The sequence below is a fragment of the Anguilla anguilla genome, chromosome 13, assembly GCF_013347855.1.
Source record: "Anguilla anguilla isolate fAngAng1 chromosome 13, fAngAng1.pri, whole genome shotgun sequence".
Taxonomy (NCBI): domain Eukaryota; kingdom Metazoa; phylum Chordata; class Actinopteri; order Anguilliformes; family Anguillidae; genus Anguilla; species Anguilla anguilla.
The window spans coordinates 12,493,289-12,514,048 of record NC_049213.1 but is presented as its reverse complement, the minus strand read 5'-3'; the positions used below and the strand labels follow the sequence as shown (position 1 = coordinate 12,514,048).

General features: G+C 45.0%; 1 protein-coding gene across 7 annotated transcripts in view; it reads left to right on the top strand.

Moving 5' to 3' along the window:
- The first annotated feature begins 2,824 nt into the window (after nt 1–2,824).
- Nucleotides 2,825–20,760, top strand: part of LOC118211876 (histone-lysine N-methyltransferase 2D-like) — a 49,398-nt gene continuing 31,462 nt past the window's right edge. Inside the window, exons 1-15 of one of the 7 annotated variants that reach the window (XM_035389432.1) lie at nt 2,825–3,410; nt 8,821–8,905; nt 9,194–9,284; nt 9,981–10,213; nt 11,660–11,769; nt 12,050–12,212; nt 12,342–12,522; nt 13,083–13,197; nt 13,408–13,586; nt 15,457–15,614; nt 16,008–16,198; nt 16,439–18,457; nt 19,225–19,335; nt 19,899–20,012; nt 20,372–20,476. In XM_035389432.1, the coding sequence (XP_035245323.1) occupies nt 8,857–8,905; nt 9,194–9,284; nt 9,981–10,213; nt 11,660–11,769; nt 12,050–12,212; nt 12,342–12,522; nt 13,083–13,197; nt 13,408–13,586; nt 15,457–15,614; nt 16,008–16,198; nt 16,439–18,457; nt 19,225–19,335; nt 19,899–20,012; nt 20,372–20,476 (3,819 nt within the window). In that variant the 5' untranslated portion in view covers nt 2,825–3,410; nt 8,821–8,856. Of the gene's footprint in view, nt 3,411–7,292; nt 7,581–7,888; nt 8,271–8,820; nt 8,906–9,193; nt 9,285–9,980; nt 10,214–11,659; nt 11,770–12,049; nt 12,213–12,341; nt 12,523–13,082; nt 13,198–13,407; nt 13,587–15,456; nt 15,615–16,007; nt 18,458–18,650; nt 18,687–19,224; nt 19,336–19,898; nt 20,013–20,371; nt 20,477–20,760 lie in introns of those variants that run through there. The other 6 variants (XM_035389430.1, XM_035389431.1, XM_035389427.1 and 3 more) reach the window with 6 other exon arrangements.

Here is a 20,760-nt window from a genome sequence, read left to right as displayed (position 1 = left end):
ATGTCACATTTGGTGCAAGATTGCTTTCCTGGTACAATGTGGCGTTTTGTTTGGTCTTTGGAGTGAAAGCTGACCAGAGGAAAAAGGCGTTTTTTATTGGGAAGATTTCTTCTTTCCTTTGAATTGAAGGGGTGACAAATGCCAATAACAGACTCCAAAGGCAATCTAAAATCGACTAGGTGCTGACAGCTCTTTTATACCTGCATTAAGGAAGCAATTGTACACACCTGACTAATCAGAAACACCAGTGAAGCCATTTGTTCCAAACATGGTGCCATGAAATGGCGGGTCTATATATATAAAAAGTGCTGTAATTTCTACATGGTGAAAAATGTATAAATACCCTTCAATAAAAGTCGAGAATCTGTACTTTAACCACACGTGAATTGTTTGGTTACCAATCTAAAATTGTGGAGTACAGAGCCAAATCAAGAATAAAAAATGTCTCTGTCCCAAACAATATGGAGCTCACGAGAGATGATGAATGTCAGTGTTTGTCTATGACTTCTTTCTTGGGGCCAGGTGGCTATAAAATAGTATAAATAGTATAAAAATATTTTATATATTATTAAATATTTTTACATACCATTTCTAAAACAATTAAGATGTACTGTACTAAAGTGCAGTCTACTATTTTGAAATTTGAATAGCTTTTCCTTATGCTGTTAATTTTTGATGCATCTAAAATATTATAAAAATATACATTTTTTTGTTGATTTTCTTATCATTGACTGAAGAGTCAAGTGCATTGTTTCACACAACAGGCTTTTATATTTGCAGTAAACATTTCTTATTTGGGGCTGAATACTTTGTTGGGCATGGCAATTTCCTGTGCACAGCAGACACCTTTGAATGCATGACTTTTTGAATAAAATACAATAGACCTTTACTGTCCTCAGTGAGGAAATTTGAGTATAGGCAATCAGAACAGTAAAAACAGGTAATGCCCTAGAGATAAATGATATTATACACACAGACAGTGGAGTAGAGTAAGCAACAAATAGTACTCTGGTGTACCAGCAGGGGACCGATCAGACTAGAACCGATTCACACAAATAACAGGTCAGCAAGATATTATGTGTTCAGTGTGTGGGTTGGGTGGAAGGGGTTCAAGGAAAAGGATCATTTAAGAATACTGGATGTACCTGAAGATGTTTTATGACAAATGGAACAAACCTTTTATCATAATGTGCTCTTCTACATAGAGGAGCACGATACCTGTATCCAGGCAGAAAGAGGTCGAATTAGCAGCGGAGTGAGTCGGTTGGTTAAGAGTTGATAACAGCTTTCCTTTTGATTGCAGCTTTGCGGAGTTGAGTGATTCTGGGTGTGATAGACAAATTATTTTTGAGGGTGTGTTGTGGATTTTAAGGACAAGGCTTTTGCTGGAAACAATGAGGAGTAAAGAGCAATAGATGGAGACCTATGTTGTAGTAAAGGAGTAATAGAGGGTAGGGCTGGACCTGGAGAGAATAGAGTTTGGAAATGAGGAACAGTCTTTGTTTGCCTTGTTTGTTTTGACATTGTGTACTTTTGGAAGGCTTTTGTTTGCTGAAGCAATTCTTCAATTTTCATTGAGAACTTTTTTTATCACTTAAATCCCCCTCTTTCATGCTACACATGTACCTACTGTGCCACTTTCATGTTACATGTACTTCCATCCAGCACGTATTGTACTTTGTATCATTATCTTGATGTTGTAGTTTGTTATGCCTCCTAGTTTGGCTTGGGGCAGAGTAGTGTTTACTGTGTGAACTGGACTCAATGTGTTGAACTCATGGCTATGAACTGTTACAAATTGAGTATTGTACCTTATCGGACCGGTGTTTTGTAGTTGTTCCACTGACCTTCGGTATGCACTTATTGTAAGTCGATTTGGATAAAAGTGTCTGCCAAATAAATGTAATGTCACAAGATGACTGATTTCAAGTTTTTAATCAGAAACATTTCTTCTGTTGCCACAGGCACCACAAAAATGGATAAATCAATTATAAAACGGTTAAAATAACTATTTAGTCTTTAACGTGCATTGACCAACCATTTGGACTATAAATCATTTAACATCCAATAAACAAGCATTCAGTTAAGATGCATTTCATTTTTGAATATACATATCTAAATGTACAAAATCTTCCACTTTTCTCCCAAATTGGCTTTGCACGTTCATTCCACAATAATTCCCTTATTAACTGCAAATAAGACAAAGCTACCGATGGTTTGCACATCACACATTACAAGCAAGCAGACAGTGGAGTCTATATAACTGGACTATTAGGCCTACTATCCTTTGTCTGGATTCACACTGCATGTCCAAGATGGCACAGAAAATCTTACACTTATCAAAGACACACACCACAGTAGATCCCCCCAGCAACAGATTCAGGCTACTTCATTTTTTGGTTGGTTTGTTTGTTTTGTTGGGTGTGTGGGTAGGCATTGAAAAGGGGGCTATAAAATTACACACGCATCTCCCATAACAGATTCAAGGTTCTTCGTGCTATTAATACAACGTGCCAGGTACTTCACAGGAACCTGTCTGCCCTACATTTACTAGATTTTATGCGCATATAACTAGGATCCCCACCACAAGCGCTGACAAAAAATGGCGCCAAAACAGATTTAAGTCATAGGGATATGTCTTAATTAGACTATTTTACATATGTTTATCTGAAATGCTCTCAATCGTTTTATTTCACCATGTTTTGCTTAACCTTAATTTTGCTGGCTATTGATGATCTAGTCAGAACTACAAAACGTTTTTGACCCAATGCTCTGGAGTGACGTGTGGCGTGGGGGTGAGGATGAACCATCATTTTTAAAAGTCTTTTACGACTGACCACAGAATGATGCAAAAACGATGGAAAGCATTTAGCCTAGTCACCAAGTCCGTCTTTTCGGTCAAGCGCGAAAACGCAGCCTGAGCTAGCTATCTTTGTCACTAGTGGTATTCTCAATGATTGAAGTTAATGCCAACAACTGAACTCTGGAGCAAAATAAAGTTGGAGACGGTAGCCAAATTAGCAAGCTAACTATAAACAAGAACTTGGTATGCTCTTCAATGAGCAGGGGACAGCAATTTCCTGTGGACTGAAATGCGGAGACAATGTAGCGAGATATGTTGCTAGCTAACTAACGTAACTCAACTGCTAAGATAACTGCGGCGTATTTTTGGCATCAGAGACCGAGCTTTGAGAATTCTCTAGGACAGTCCGCATATACTTGCGGTGTCATGGTAATAAATGTCGATACGCGTTGAAGATTGTTTTTCGGTACCCGCCGAGCGCTTCCCTGCGTTGCTCATATTACTTCACAGATGAAAGTCATAAGCGATTTATTTGTGGAGGATTGCTCTGATGTAGCTGCCCAGCAAACTAGCTACGAGGACATCGGGATCACATTGTAGCAAAAAGGTGAGTTTAATATGTAAGGTTGGCGTCAATTTTAGCGCGTCAGTTTCGCCTCCTTGCCCGACAATAACAACTAGCTAACGTTTGTGAAGTAGATTAGCGTTAAATTGATAACGTTTCTAGTCTTAGTTTGATTGGTGGCTAACATGCTAGCTAGTAATAGTAGTTGCCGAAATTGGTTTTCTTTACGGGTATGACTGGTAATGTTAGTTATTACTAGCTACACCGGCTATAATACTAAGTTTATAACCCATCAGCCTGGTATTTAGCTAGATAGCTAGCTTGATAACACTCATTTGCTAAATTGTCATAGCTAGCTAGCAAACGTTAGTCTACATTCAGTAACGTCAGTTAACATTTTGGCAGCGTTAGGCGAGGTGACCTATTATAGCATGCTTTCTCGTTTGCAAAGTAGCTAGCTAGCTCTTCATGTACAAATGGCAACCCCATTTGTGTTACTTGTTTAACGCTACCTTACTCTAGTTAGCCATGTGGCTAATTAGCTACAGCCGGATCTTTGTCGATTGTGCTTGCTAGCTGGATTTGATTCACCCTTGTCACGGAGCGGAATGTAGGTAGCTAGCTGGCGAGTAAACAGTAACACTCCACGATTTCAAAGCAGGCCCACCCCTCCTTTTGTTTCCAATTTGGCTAACGTTAGCTAACAACGAGTAGCTTACAGTTACCTGTTTTCTGTATGTTCACGTTAGCTGTCACACGAACAAGTTATCTTGGTGAAGTTTTCGGTCTGATTTTTGTGTCGTGTTAGCTAATTTAGCTTGCTAGCGCTGTTAGCGAATGTTACCTGTAACACTTTCGTTTGAATAAAGGCATCCACCGTTTTTTTCTAGTGTGATTAGACTAGCTGGCTAATTGGCGAGCTAGCATTTCACATATAATTTGGATAGGCCTTTTTGAAATGTTTAGCTAGTATCGCCATTTTTTAATTGAGGCAGTTTCGCAGAAGATTGTGCTCCCAACCTGACTTGCCAGCTAAACTGAGTCGATTTATTGAGCACTGGCCACTCGTTAGCCAGCTAAGTGTCATTATGTAGCCAGGCTTGGATATCTGAAGTTCACTCAATAGCCGACAATATAGCAACCTCTCTGATGTTACAGTGTTTCTCATAGGTGCAGCATTAACTTGCTACTTTGTAAACAAAACAAAACCCATTGTACTGTAAAGTGTCAACTTTGCTGATATTGATCCATAGCCTACATACATGATTGAAGGTTCTAGTCTATTAACTGATACATGTTTCTTAGATTATCACAGTAAAATATAGTATCATATGTATTTACTAAGGGGGTGAACTCGATTTCCTCTCCATTTTGGGAGCTCGACCTAAAGCTTTCTCACGCTTTAACCTGGGTGGCTAGCAAGCGTTTATAAAGCCATGGGTTACAGAAGCTACAAGTCCGTGTCGATACCTGCAGTAGCTAGTATGCTTGGCCATCAGTTAGGTGTGTGCTACTATTCACTTTTCCGGTGCTGGTCTTGGCTTTAGTACTGTGTAATAACAGTATTTAAAACATTTATTAAACAGTTACCATTGCGATGGAAAATGAAGATCATTATTAAATAGTTAAGATCAGCCATTTAAGAACATTGAGATTCTTTTGATAAAATTAAATCAAAATTGGTTCTCCGATGTGTCAGACAGCAGTGTGGAATTACCCACTTCCCATTATGTCCCAGTAATGAACATGTGTTGTCCGTTGCCAGCTGCAAGTCTCAGGCTGTTTAAACACACTTTTCTGACTGTCCTCAACCCAGTGCTAAATTGCGCTGATGCTGGACGCTAGATTATAATGTGTCTGTTTTATGTGTGAAGGCTAATGCTACCGAGATACAAGTTCTGCAGGTTCACAGACTAATGCTGAATTTCAAACAGCATCAAGTGAGTAGTTGTTTAAGAAAAACAAGGATGTTTTATGCTTTGGTTCAAGCAGCTGTAGCAGGTTTGCTGTGTGGTTGTGTAGGTTATCTAATCTGAAGTGATCCACAGTGGAATATGCATCTCAATTTTCATCTGCTTGTCTGCAGTGATGTGCTGTGTGTGTATTTGTATACATTTCACCCCTGTTTTCAGGTTCCAGCATGCACCATTATTGTCAAGTTACATTTACATTCAGTACTTTTAGCGTTCTTTGACATTGCCATTCTAAGATAAGTGGAATAATAGCAACTGCTTTTTCTAACTGTCACAGACCTGTCACTGGATAAACTAATGTTGCACTCTGCCACAGCATATTTCAGACAGCCGTCTTAATGTTGGCAGAGATTGGCATTGCTTTGTTTCCTTTTCTAAGGTGAGATAAATTTACATTTCAGACTCTTCAGACTTGGTAAATGTGTGTACCTGCTTAAGAGCTTTTTGACAAGTCATTTACATGTGCTTTGTAAGCAGGTAGGCAGACTTACCTTCTGTACATACTTTCCTTCGCTGTCTTCAGCATGTTGTCAAACTATTGAAGCACTTGTGAAATCAAGGGGCAGTGTCTGCATTTTGTGGTGTAAAATATCACGAGAAGTTGCCGGCTTAAAGATAAAAAATATTTGAAAAGGAATAAAGTCTATACGGTCAAACAGTTGTCCAAACTGTCCAACTTTGTATGTTTGAGTCCCTATTTGGGATTATTTTCAATGGGCCCATTTCAAACAGTAGCCTGTTAAACAAGTAGTAGTCCCTCACTGTGTTAAACATACTCTTTATGTGTTGATTTACCGCCCATATTTAGTTTGTATTCTTCTGGCTTTCATTGTGGAAGGCTTCTGTGTTGAAACCGGGGCAAATGGGTAATTGAAGTTGTGATACTGCAAGACACCAGAAAAGCTGGTTATCTCCCTCCACTTTATATCCCGATTGCATGATTGGGTGAAGTAGACTATTAATTTGGTTATTTAATGTCTTTTGCATTGTTTCCCAATGCTTTTTCACCTGTGAGATGGTTAGCTTGTTTAATGTCATGGCACACCAATTTCTTAGAAGCAAAAAATACCTTTTGTACTCTGATGACATTTTTCCCCCTCAGAATAACGCTTCAAATATCAGCAGACATGAATCTTTCTGCTAATGCACACACCTTTTGAGTGGACCAATATCTACAAAACGTGGCAGAGTCGGTGGGATTGGTGGGGCCATGTAAGCAGGATATGGAAGACTGGAACAGAGGGATCTGTAGACTGCTGGTAAAAATTAGCTTGCCAGACACAAAACATTAGTGCGCACTTCTCAAATTTCTGTTACCTGATTTTGGGTGAATGTAACATTTCTTGTGATAATTTGTTTATCATCGCTTGTGTAGACCTTAGAAAAACAAATATTAGGTCAAATTTACAGAATAAAATTAACTCCAAGCTTGGATCCACTAATAGCTGATGGAAATAATTGGAAAATTTAACAAAATGACTATATGTAATTTTAAAATCATATTTAGAAATGTATATCACTCACTAATAATTCTTCCTGAAATACAAAAAAAAAAAAAAAAAAAACATTTTTCTATGGAACCCACTTGTAGTTACACTTTCAGTATCAGACTTTACATGGGCACGCTGAATCAAGTTTGTCTATGAAGAAGTACGTTGTATTTACAATCCTACCATATCAAGTTTAATTGGCGGTGTTGATATCACGAGTTGTTTGGCAATGCTGAAGCTTACACATGAAAATGTGCCTTTTTGGGGAACAGGAAGCGTTTGGAAAGGCTAACTAATCCAGTGAGGTAAAGCACGTACTGTCCTGCCCTATTTTGCAGAGTTCACGCATTCAGATGGATCGCATGCAGTGTCAAAGTGAGGATAGTAGTATAAATATGGAGGGCAGTGAACATGAAAACCGCGCGCATTATCTTCGTTCGCGATAAGCTTTGTTGAAAGCTTTTGATTGTTTTTTTCCCCTGTACATTTACGTCATCATTAATTGAAGCTCAAAACTACGGTTATTAGTCTTCATATCTTTGCATTTTACACTTAATATTTGGGCTTACGGCATTTTATTTAGACCTGTTTGCTAGGGAACCATTGCGTACCGAAAGAAGTTTCAGCACGATACCCGTCATCGTACAGGAAGTGCTGGACACGGAAGTTGTATTGTCTTTGTGTATTTTGGTTTGGCTTGGGGCTAGTTTTATTGATGGAGAATCCAATTTAAATTATGATACGTTTGCGTAAGTGTTTTAAAACGTATATGTGTTGATACTTTAATTGATCTCTGAGTTAGTGCTTTTTAAAACACTGGGCAACTATAATTTCCCTTGGAAATTAAGTTTTTTTAAAGCTAGCTAGCTAGCATGCTACGATCCATTAGAGTTCTTTTCAAACCAACAGTATGGATAATCAGTGAGCAGTTAACTTTATCAAAGTATTCTGCTTCCATTACTATGTTCTGTCTTTATTTATTATGTATAGCTGGTATATGAAGAGAAATGATTGTACACAAACGCCAGAGAATAGTTTTAAAGGAGGCATTTAGCTTCCAAATTATTTGTCGTGCATTTTTTTGATTCGCAAGTTAACCAACTGGCTTTGTATTTCAGATATACGTTGTTCTTGTTTATTCTTGCATGACTATACCACTGACATTTTTGAGCGAGGGTAAATGTAGGTTGTTAATGTTGTGTAGGTAGCGTTTCGTTGTATTCAAATTAGTTTTTTTTCCCGATAAATGGCATGTGTCCCATGCGTGAATTGATGCAAAGTCGAATTTTGGCGTAGCAGCTAATCGCAATAGTTTCCGTTAGTGAATCGTATTTTATAAAATAAAGGGACATAACCGACCCAGCCAGCCGTTAGCACATGCGTTTTACACGTCATCTGGTGTCTGTCGACCAAGAGTATTTCTAAAGGGCCACGCATTCGTATGTATATTTGGTAAAATCTACAGTGAATAAGGAATGCTTTTTTATTTCTTATAATATGTATCCTGAATGTTTATACAGTTAGTATGGCTACTAACAAAGCAAGTGTGACGTCTACAGATAGTCAAATCTGCATATGTCTGAACGAATGCCAACCGCACTAAAAGGTTACTCGAATCCAGCGCTGTGATTACATACAATTATTGAACAAAACAGAATTTCTGAACGACCCGTCTTATTTTTTTGAACTGCTGGTCATAAATTAAGTTGTCAGTGTATATGTGGAAATAATGTACGAGTACAGGTGAGCGTATGTAACTAAAGCCATTGCTGTTTTTTGACCTCCGTCTGTGTAGCGCGCTAATCGCGCAGTTGTCATGCCAAGTACCGCCCGACAATAAACAGAAGGCATGCTTGTTTCTTCATACGAGTCCTGATGTGATTAGGCCAGCTGATTTGTTTTGGGGATTGTGGACAAATCATATTGTAAACCAAGTGATGGGCCAATCCTGGAGAAGTCATTCACCGTTTCCCGGACTTCATATTTCAGGTGTCTCTGTGAGGGACATCAGGACCGGGAGACGGGATGGACCATCAGAAATCAAACTGCGAGGAGAATGACTCTGAAACGGCAGGTGGGCTATCAATGCTGGTTTTACTACAGTTTTACTACTGTTCACAGGGGCTTGCTTTATCTTAAACCAAGAGTCACCCCTACACCAGCCACAGTGCCTGCTTGTTTTTGCTTGTGCTTGGGAACAAGTCAGTGGGTCTGTACTATTTCGCTCATTAATTTGCTACCAATGTGCACTGTTTGTTGTTTTGTATGCTGTACATCCTGTGTGCACGGTGAAATTAGAGGCTATTTAATGGTGTAATTTTAAATGTTCTTTTTAAAATATGTGTTTTAAACCACCCCCCAGCTGATGATGGCACTCCCCCAGAGCTGGCTGCCCCACCTGAGGGGGAGTCTGAGCCCCCAGAGACACCCATGGAAACTTCTAGCACACCTGTGTGAGTCTCCGACCTGTTAAATTATGGATGGAACAAACTGTGTAGACCATAATGGCTCCTCAGAATGCTGTGTGTATGCTAAGCCGCAAATATTTGAATAATTCCGTCCCATTTTTGATTGTTGTTCCACAACAGTCAGTTTGGTGTCAGCCACGAAATGTGCACGATTTCAATGAATTATCCTCTACGGGGTATGAGAACTTGCATGTGGACTGTTAGTACTTTTCTAGTCTGTATTTAACACAATTTGAGCTGAGAATAAGGAACCCCCGCAAGGTCTTGGGGGAACCATAGCTCATGACTGAGGGAAACAAGGAACCAGCTCTTTCCAGTTCATTGAATGCCTGTGCACCGTCGCCACAAATAAAGTTTTTTCACGTGCCGCTAGATTGGCATCTCCTGATGTTCTACTTTGCGCCATGCATTCGAGTGTGGCAAAATGTTTTGATAGTTGCAATATTTGCATTGACATTTCCCTCTGGTTCACACCATCTGGCAGACATCTGATTTGCAGCGGTTGTATCGCTTCCAGTTTACTTCAGCTAAATACCTGCTGGTTAAATCTGATAATTGTGCAGAGCGGAACTTTCCTAACTGGCATAGCGGTGTGAAATGCGCGATGCTCTTGTGTTGTGGATTGTTGTGGAGAGCGCTGGATGCTAACGGGGTGTGCTTTTGCGTGTGGGCGGGTCCCAGCAGGGTCTGCGCTCTGTGTAACTGCGAGGAGAGGAGCCTGCACGGGCAGCGGGAGCTGAGGCGCTTTCGGCCGTGCCCCGCCTGGCCCCCCCCGGAGGAACCCGCCCCCGACGCCGCCGCCACCACCTACTCCACCCCCGCCACGCCTCAGGGGGGCGCCTGTGGCAGCGACGACCTGTCTTCCATCGGCTTCTCCGACCGCGTCCCCGCCGCCTCGCTGCTGGACGATACGGGTACGTGGCTCCCCGCGGGCGACGAGCCGGCCGCCGGTTCGTATCGACCTGCTCTCCCGAGAATCCCGTGACGTCGGTCCGGTCCCCACGTTGGCAGCCGTTCGCCTCGCATGACCTGTCGGTGAAGGCTGGAAGGTCTTGAGCATGTCGGGTCTGGTTCGGAAGCTAGCCAGTTTCCTCTGGGAGTGATGGTGCATTCAGAAGTCCAGGCGCGGGGTTCCCCCAATTCCTTGATTGATTGATTGCTTGCCTTTATTTGATATATTTTAAAATATGCATAGGGTTGGTAACCCTTAGGCAACAATCATATACACAGAAAATTTGTTGAGGAAACGGGGCAAGTCATGATGGCTTATTTCCATTGTGGTCCTGGTTGTACTAGGCAACGGTCAGCATGGGCAGGACCTACTGTACATGATTTACTTAAACTGTGAAAGGGCCCAATTTGTTGTAAAAGCACTTGAAGTTGCTTAATTTTCCTCAGAGTTCTGTTTTTCAAAAGCATGCCAATCCCAAATGAATAAAATGGTTACATGTGCCTGTGGAATTTTCTTTTAAAAAAGGTTTTTTCTTTTCCCCTGACGTCCATTACAAGATTCGTCACGTATTGCAAAGCTCCTCAATAATTTTGAAAGGTGTCCTTGAAGAGTCTATGAATTTTGCATTAGTACTGCTGTAGAAACGCCTGCAGGTATAATTGCTGTTTCTTCAGCCTTTTCTTGTTCTCGTGTTGGGGGCGCAGTTGGATCACCCCTACCCCTCTCTGCACACCTCTGTGGCTCTGTCCGTGTGCTGCCTGTGCTGGCCCCACTAGCCCTCATTTTCGGCTATCGGTGACATTGCCTTTCGGATATTGCTGGAGGAACTGAACTTACCACAAGGTTACACGTTCCGTTACCAAGAGAAGCCTCGCGTTTTTCTCTTTACACTGGTACTTGACTTCAAATTTCCTCCAGTAAATATTTGACAATAAGTGAATATTCATATCAGTACATTGTCGACATACAGACCTTATTAACTGTTCTGGACTAGGGCAGTAGCTGTGGTAATGTGAATAATATTAATGATGATGATAATAATGATAGCTGTTGTTACCATATTCTTGTGTTCCTTAGTGTAACCCTGACATTCTTCAGTACTGTTTATCACTCTGGACAAGGTCATCTGCCCAAATGACTGTAATGTAGATTCAAAACTATTGTCCAATGTCACACTCAAGTTCTGGGATATATATGTTATTGTTTGATTGATGTATTCAGATAGAGAGACAGTGTCTGCCTAAATGAAATACTGTGGGGAACTCTAGTTCTTTCTCACTGCATTGTGGGTATTTCTGGCTCTGAGCAGGCTGCTGGGAAAACGTGCAGCGGATCAGACAGGAGTGCTGTTTGTTTATGAAGATTTCCGCAGCCTGTGATGTTGGGTCTGTGTCCTTGTGTTGTATAGGGCACTGCTGGGTCCACCACTGGTGTGCGGTCTGGTCAGAGGGCGTTGTCTGCTCAGAAGATCAGGAGCTGAAGGGCGTGGATGAAGCAGTCATCTCAGGGATACAGCAGGTTAGCAAGGGGCGTGTGTGTGCGCGCGCGAGTGTGTGTGTGTGTGTGTGTGTGTGTGTGTGTGCACGTGCACACATTGTTAGTGATTGTAAATATTATTGGCAATTCTTCATTGCCAGTCAGCTGGAGTAAATGGAGTCAGTGTTTGTTTCTGTCAGTAATTGCTTCTAGCGTTAGCCACATTTTTCTGGTCAGTCAGCGAGGGGTATTTGTGACTGTGTTTGTGGGTATGCTTATGTTTTCGGTGGTCATGACTGTGCCATGTCCCCCTCTCCATTAGCGATGCGAATACTGTAAAAGGCTGGGCGCTACCATCCGGTGCAAGGCAGAGGGGTGCTCGAAGTTCTACCACTTCCCCTGCTCGGCTGCAAGTGGCTCCTTCCAGTCCTTAAAGCAGCTGGCCCTCCTGTGTCCAGAGCACATAGAGAAAGCGGTGGAGATGGGTAAGGGCAGGATCCACATCATCTACCGCCAGTGTTCTTAATCACGGCGACTTTGCTTCCGGCTCCATCTTCATACCGCTAAAACCGAAAGTGCCCTTTTTCCTTCTCTCTCTGACCCCCTCCCCTCAGCCGGCGAGGAGGCGCGGTGCGCCGTGTGCGATTCGGCGGGCGGGCGGGCGGAGCTGGCGGGCCTCCTGTTCTGCACGGGCTGCGGGCAGCACTACCACGCCGCCTGCCTGGAGATCAGCGCCACGCCCCTGCAGCGCTCCGGCTGGCAGTGCCCCGAGTGCAAAGTGTGCCAGACCTGCAGGTGAGAGCGCGGCCGCGAGCGCCGCCGCCAACGCACCGCTCAAAACGAGCGTCTGAGTCACACGTCGCACGCAACAGGAACAGAAAACGAAAGAAAGCCTAAAAGCTTAAAAAAAAAAGTCAGTGCCCGTTCTGTCATGTTTAGAATGGGCACCTCTGCACGCATGCAAATCCACAAGCACACACCACTGTGAAGGTGTATCATTAAATGCATGTGCGTACACTCTTCAGTGTTTGGTATGATATGATATTTAAACTCTCCTGAACTTCTTTTGATCGCTGAAAAACTGTGTCAATGCTCAGAATTGTGTTTGAAGTGAACGTTTGATATTGCGTGTCACAGAAAGATGTCTCCGTGGTATTTCTAAAAGACTGCCTTGGTCTTTGTGTGCAGCACTTTTAAGATTGTATACACACAGACCCGAGCAGTGTCTTTAATTGACCACAATCTCTAATGTAAAGCACTGTGAGACTTCCTCAGGAGTCTGTTATTGTAATCCTGTCTCTGTACGCGAGTAGGCCTGTTCCTGAGCGGGTGGGGTCTGCTTGTCTGGGTTACAGGCAGCCCGGCGAGGACTCCATGATGCTGGTGTGCGACGCCTGCGATAAGGGCTACCACACCTTCTGCCTGCAGCCCGCCATGGAGTCCCTGCCCTCTGACCCCTGGAAGTGCCGGGTGAGTGCGGTCGCGCGCCGCGCTCCTCATTGGATCGTCCACTCAAGCCTGCGGCCAGTCACGTGCTAATATGCAAATGCTCTTCACAAAGAGCTTTGCAAGTCGGTTTTTTGACGACGACTTGCCAATAAGAAGGTTCTGGAGAAATTGCTTTATGTACTTGCTGAGTCTGAGCCATTCCTCTCTGTCTCTCTCTCTCTTTGTCCCTAGCGATGTCGCGTGTGCCGCGAGTGTGGTGCCCGCGGCTGGACGTTGCCGGGCAGCGCTCAGCGGTTCGAGAGCTACACCGTCTGCGACGGCTGCTGGCGGCAGCGCAGTTCGGCGTGCCCCGTCTGCGGCAAGGCGGCCGAGCCCCCTTCGGCCACGCTCAGCTGCCAGAGGTGCTGCAGGTGAGCCACAGCGGAGCGCGCCCCCTTCCAATTGGCCGGTGCGGTCGGATTAACCACGCGCCTGTGAGCGCTGTGAGCCCGTCCGATTGGGCGATGTGGTTAGAGTAACTGTTAGCTCGTCTGAGCTCCTGGGTGGGCCTGCACATAAACCCAGCCCCAGCCTGATGATGCAGCCAACCACAGGAAACCTGTGCCGCAGTGCAGCGATGGGGATGCTGTACTGTGGGAGGTCCCAAGGGCGACTTTCTGTGAACATTAAAGATCCCGTAGCTTTTGCCACAGAGAATAGGGTTGCAGTGTCCTGTTAAAACCCAAAACCTAGTAATCTAATCTCCACTAGCTTGATGATTTAGTAAATTTAGGAACACTGAATTGCATCAGAACTGTTAACCTCCATATAAATGGCAAACCTCAGTGATTCTAATTACTTCAACAACCTCAGTTTTAACAAAAAATCAATTGTTCCTTGTCTATTGAAGTACTTGGCAGCATTTGTATGGTGTGTAACAGTGGTCCCTGTTTTGGGTAACAATTATGTTTTTACGTTTGGATTTCATTTTATTTATTTAAAGACTCTGGTTATTTACTAACGCAATTCAGCTGAAGTATGTTGCTCCAGGGTACAACGACAGTGCCCTAACCGGGGAATCGAACCTACAGCGTTAAGGGTTTCAAGCCTTGTTCCCTGGCCATTTTGCCAGTATGTCACCCTGCCCCCCCTTACTTCACTTTCTTCAGTAAGTTCTGTGCAGTAAGTTAAAAAAATTAATTAATAAAATCATTACATAAATTTACAATTTAGTTGCCTGAAGTTGCTTCACTATGCTCAGAAAAAAATCTGGACAAAAGTATTTCTCAACAGAACTTTACCTAAAAATAACAGCTTCACAAACATTGTAGTCTAAAATGGCCTGCGACCATTATTTGGTCCCTTCTGACACTTTGGAAAACTCTCTCCTTTCCCTCTGTAATCTCATATTAAACATTTAAAAAGCATAGTTTCCTTTTTTAATACCTATATTTCAAAAAGACAGTTGATTATGGGTGTTTGTGCCATCGATATTCACAGCGCATTAAAAAGTAGCGTTTGAAACAAGGCGGTGTTCCAGTGAAGCCTGCTTCACCCTCCGTGATTCACACCGACGGCTCCTACTCGGATCAGGGACCGCGGATGATTCCGACCGCAGCGTCTTCGAAAAACGGATTCTTATAAATTCTGTTGGCTTGAAACGGAAAGCGTGCTCGCCTTAAATAATTTACGAGAGATTGTCTTAATGATGAATCGACTGTGTTAGTGGGGGGGGGAGTTGGCGCTCAGAATACTAACTTGGATTATTTGACTTTCAGGTCAGGGTTGAAGTGCATTAAAAAAACAGAGAGGATTAAAACTGCAGGCTGTCTGGGGCCGTTCGTCAGTGTAATGTAGCTGTTTGTTTCACCCGCTGAGTGTGCATTCGCCGGCGTGGTTTTCCATTTCAGACCAGAGCACTTACGGTGACGTCACGACTTCTGCAAACTTCAGTCGACAGCAAGTCTGGTCGTTTGCCGCATTCAGGGTCAGAGCGCTGTGTAAAGGGGCTGTTGCATTTAGTCCCGTTTATCTTAAAACGATCTCTGTTCACTTTGTAATAATAGACACTTCTGTTTCCTTTCTTGTTCTGTGGTGTTGCACTTTAATCGTGGAAATGAGACCGTGCATCTCGGTCTGATGAATTGCGTGCCGATGACATGCTCGTCCGGGTTACTGCTTAATCAGGATGGCTCGTTGGCGTGTTTTTTGTCGGACAGTGCGGACGGGCGGCCGTCGGCCTGGGGTCTCTAGGCGGAGCTGTGTTAAACGCGCCGTTTCCTCCTCCTCACTTCCTCCCAGATGGGTTCACAGCCAGTGTGCCGCCGGCACGGACACCGCTCAGGGCCAGTACACCTGCTACCTTTGCCAAGAACCGCCGGCGCCGAGCAACACCGAGGTCGCCGCGCCAACCGCCCTGGCGGGGGACACGGTCGAGACGAGCACTCCCATGGAGATCGGTAAGGCCTCCTGAGTGGTCAACGAGCACTTTCCTCTCAGGGTTCTGGGAGGTCATGCTTACTATTATTGTTCATCAATGAAAAGCATCAGGGATGTGACAATAGTTTTTAGCGTTGCCTGTTTCTAACATCCCTGGAATCAACTGAGCGGTCCTTTTTTGAGTTAAGTGACAAGAGTGAAAATAAGACAATATGTATAGGAAAATTGTTAGGCTAGTTGTGGACTCTTTGGAATGTGAAGTAATGTTTATATAGGTATGTCCATTAAAGCTGAATGAAATGATTAGATTTATGTGGAATATTTTGTGCGAGTGTAAAGTTTTGGTGTGTGTGTAGAGGATATAGTTTCAAAGTAAGGAGGAAGTTCTGAAGCATGTCTTCTCTATCTCGCAGAAGAAAGTGGAACCAGAGAATTGAGTCCTTCCCCTGCTGCTGTAGAAATGACAGAAGAGGCTCCGAGTCCTCCACCCCAGGACACTGCAGCCCCAGCTACACCCCCAGATACTTCCCTGATACCAGCTACAGCCACTTCTACACCCCAGTCTCCAACTCCAACCACAGATACACCCCAGTCTCCAACTCCAGCCACAGCTACACCCTCAACGCCTGCTTCAACAGCAGATACTTCCCCGATACCAACTACAGCCACGGCTACACCCCAGTCTCCAACTCCAACCCCAGCTACATCCTCAACACCTGCTCCAAAAGCAGATACTTCCTCGATACCAACTACAGCCACGGCTACACCCCAGTCTCCAACTCCAACTGCAGCTACACCCCAGTCTCCAAATCCTACCACAGCTACACCCCAGTCTCCAACTCCTACCACAGATACACCCCAGTCTCCAACTCCTACCACAGCTACACCCTCTATGCCTGCTCCAACAGCAGATACTTCTCCGATACCAACTACAGCCACGGCTACACCCCAGTCTCCAACTCCAGCCACAGCTACACCCCAGTCTCCAACTCCAACTGCAGCTACACCCCAGTCTCCAACTCCGACCGCAGCTACACCCCAGTCTCCAAATCCAACCACAACCGCACCCCGGTCTCCAGCGCCAATCGCAGCTACACCCTTAACTCCCACACCAACAGCAGATACTTCCCCAACATTAACAACAACCACAGCTACACCCCAGTCTCCAACTCCAACCACAGCTACACCCTCAGTGCCCGCTCCAGCAGTGGATGCCACCCCGACATCAGCTACAACCACAGCTACACGGTCTCCAACTCCAACCACAGCTGGACCCTCAACACCTTCAATGGCAGATACTCCTCCAAAACCAGCTACAACTACAGCTATACCCCAAGCACCAACTCCAACTGCAGATAATCTCCCAACATCAACTTCAACTACAGATGCACCTCAATCTCCACCGACAGCCACCGCTACACCCCAAATTCCAGTTCCAACCACAGCTACACCCCAAACACCAGCTGCAACCGCAGATACTCCCTTGACACAAACTATCACCATAGCTACACCCCATTTGCCAGCTCGATCTACAGATGCTTCCCCAACACCATCTCCAACAACTGCTACACCCACAGAGCCAGTTCCATCCATAGTCCCAGCTATACCCCAGTCTCCAACAACGACCACATCTTCACCCACAATACCAGGCCCAATCACAGCTACACCAACAGTACCAGACCCAGCCCCAGTTTCACCCGCAACATCAACCCCGACCACAGCTACACCTGCAATGCCAAGCCCAGCTTTAGCCACACCCAAAATGCCAGTTCCAGCCACCGCTACCCTCCAGACACCAGTCACAACCACAGCCCCAGCTCCACCCCCAGTGCCATCTCCAACCATAGCAACAATCCAAATACCAGCTGCAGCCGTAGCTACACCACCAACAGCTGTCCCAACTGCAGCCACGGCTTCAGCTACACCCCCAAAGCCAACTACAACTGCAGGCCCGGCAACAGCCCCAGATACAGCCTCAGTACCGTCTCCACCCACAACGTTAGCCTCGTCTGAAGCGCCACCCACGGTGCCAGCTATACCTGAAATGCCAGCTCCACCTGCAGCTGCACCGCCAGTGCCAGGTACAACGACATCAGCCCTTGCCACATCAATAGTGGACCCTACTGCTGTTACAACAGAAGTGGGCAAACCTGAATCTGAATCTGCCATGCTAGAGACCAAAACGCAGGGTGGTGTTGACCTGAGAACAGGTGGGGCGAGCGGTGCTTGCTGTTCCTCTGCAGAGCAGATATCAGGACAGGAAAGGGTGAAGGTCAACAGTGGGGGTCAGAACATTGGTGCATCTTCCATTCAAATGCCGCCTCAGCCTTTATGCCCTCCCCCTGTCCCCAAAGAGGAGGAGCCTGTTTGCATGGAGGGGGTGGAGCCGCAGCCTCAGCAACCGCTGGAGGCGGAGCCAAGGACTAACTCTGTCGCTCGCACCTCAATGGCAGAAAGTCTTCCTCCTGCCGTTGCCATGGAGGTTGGGCCCTCCCTGTTGGAAGAGGGGGAGGTGGAGCTCACTGTGGAGAAGGGCGAGTCCCATGAACAGGAGCTGGAACCCCAGGAAGGAGGAGCCAGGGCGCCGCTCTTCCTGGACGAGGCGTCCAATCAGAGCCGGGGGGACGGCAGCAGCAGTGGTTTCCTGGGCTCCCCTGGGGAGGCGGACTCTCGGTCCGTTTCCATGGAGGTGAGCCTGGACTCCCAGTCTGTTTCCATGGAGATGGGCCTTGTTCCGGTTGACAGGTCTCGCTCGAACTCCCTGCTCACCGAGACGGACGACTCGCTGCCCTTTGACCCCTGTAAGCTCGACGGGGAGAAGGCGAAACGCAGAGGTTCCCCCGGGCGCTCCCGCGTCAAACAGGTACCAGTGAGCGCTTGATCTCACTCCTGTCTCTTTCATTGTTCGTTCAGGGATGAGATTACACTCCTGTTACTCAAATTTAAAATCCTTAAACTGGGCTGCTGGGTTTCATCCTGTTAAAGGCATACTATGCAGGTTATTTTTAGCCTGTGTTTACAATCAGCAGTCTCCTCCTCTGTCTTCAGCCCAGCTCAGTCACCCCTCCAGTACTCGACCGAGTCACAGACAGGCAAGTTCATGAAAAACTGCCTGTAAAATTCTCCCATCAGTTACTTGCACCAGGCATTAGGCTACATTGTCTGGTTGGGACCATGTACACATAATTTGAAAACAGGACATTCTGTTCAAAAACCGGGAGTCTGGAAACCTTTACTGCATAGCCAGGGGTAACATTACTTACAGGTCCAACAGAAAACAGCCAACCCCCTGGTTTTCATCCCCTTGGTGAAATTCAGCTGATGCCACTGAGGAAAAGCAATTCCAAGGTTACAGTAACTCTAGCTCTTTAACGATCCCTGTCGGATTGTCTTTTTGCTTTGCTGTATCTGAGCCATTACAGTAGATGGCTAGCTATAGCCACAAACACCTTATAGAAATCCCAAATTCCCCCCTTATTGTAGATAAAAAGTGATTTAAAAAAATCATGGAAACCCATAGAAAATATCAGAAAAAAACCTAAATGAAAACTCACTGTAAGATCCTTTGCTCTGAAAGTGCCCGATGAATGCCTGATTTGTGTGTTGCATTATTATCTTTGTTCCACTCAGGGCCGTAGCAACAGTTTCCCAGGGAAGCGGCGTCCCCGCGGAGGCGGGACCGGGCGGGGGCGTGGCCGGTCGCGCTTCAAAGCCGTGGCATCCTGTATGGAGGGATACTTTGTGAGTTCACACCCACGCGGACATGTTGATAAAACCTGACTGTAAACGCTTATTTCATCCTGCAACAGTTACACTCAGCTATGGATTATACCCGGAGTCAGCTACCCTGGGCTTGGAGAGGTGCAGAGTTCTGCTGGGTTGCGTTGTTGTTCTGTTCTTAACCATGTCATTTGCAACAGTCAAAACTATAAAAAGCCCTTAACTGTGCAATCAGCTGCAGTCATTGGTCATTTAAGTAAGCTGGTTTCTTGGCTGTAAATTGGTTGGTGATTTTAAGGTGAAAACTAATAGCAGCACATCCTGTGTCTGTCCAGACCAGGGCAGATGGATGATACTGGTCTACTGTCTGGCACTTATTACGCATCACTCAGTGGTCTTGCCTTTTCTGCAACCCAGTTTCTCTTACCGATTCAGTCCTCAAGCAGACCTTTTTCTGATGCATCCTCTTCACCTTCGTCAAAACATCTGATGAGAATTTATAGAAATAATCATCTCTCAGGTTTCCTGGATGATATAAATTAGTCATTAAATGAAAATCATTATAGATCTGTCCCCTTCCTCAGGAGAGCATGGACACGGGCATCGGGCTGTGCAAGGAGGATGAGGAGGAGGAAGACGACACCATGCAGAACACCGTAGTGCTCTTCTCCAACTCGGACAAATTCGTCATGCTGCAGGTAACCCACGCCCCCTTCCTCAAAAGCACCCATCTAGGTCAGCTCTGTGGGTGGCTTCCAGAGGTCCAATGCTCCCGTTGAGTTTTATTTATTAATACCGAGTCCTGTTTTCCTCTTCCTCTTATCAAGCAGCCAAATTCAATGTGACAGCCAGTCTGTTGGGATACATTAAAAAAAATAAATAAAAGTTGAGCGTGGATGCATTTCATCTACCTGCACAGTACTGATTAGGCCTCCCACAGTCAACACTATAACCGAATACAGCATTTGATTTGTTAAAAAGAAAAAAAAAAAAACGAGTTTGTTGCTGTGGTAACTGTTCCCGTGCCGACGCGTGTGCTCCCCCCTGTGGGTTGCAGGACATGTGCGTGGTGTGTGGCAGTTTCGGGCAGGGCGTGGAGGGCCAGCTCCTGGCCTGTGCGCAGTGTGCTCAGTGTTACCACCCCTACTGCGTCAACAGCAAGGTGAGCCTCGCGACCTCTTCGCTCATCTTTAAAATATGTTTCATGCCTGGGTTTAGCCAACATTTGTCCTTAACTTTGACTCTTCGATTTTTTAAGTTTGCTTCTTCAGAGAGGCAATTTAGGCAGTCCAGAATGTAATTGCATCTGTGAAGGAAAAAAGATCAGGACAAATCGATTGAACCCAGGTCTTAGTTTGGCTTATTGAGGTATTGAGCAAACTTCACTGTGAAAACAAATAACTCTGCTGTAGCACATTTTATTTTGCATTATTGATGTGAAGATTG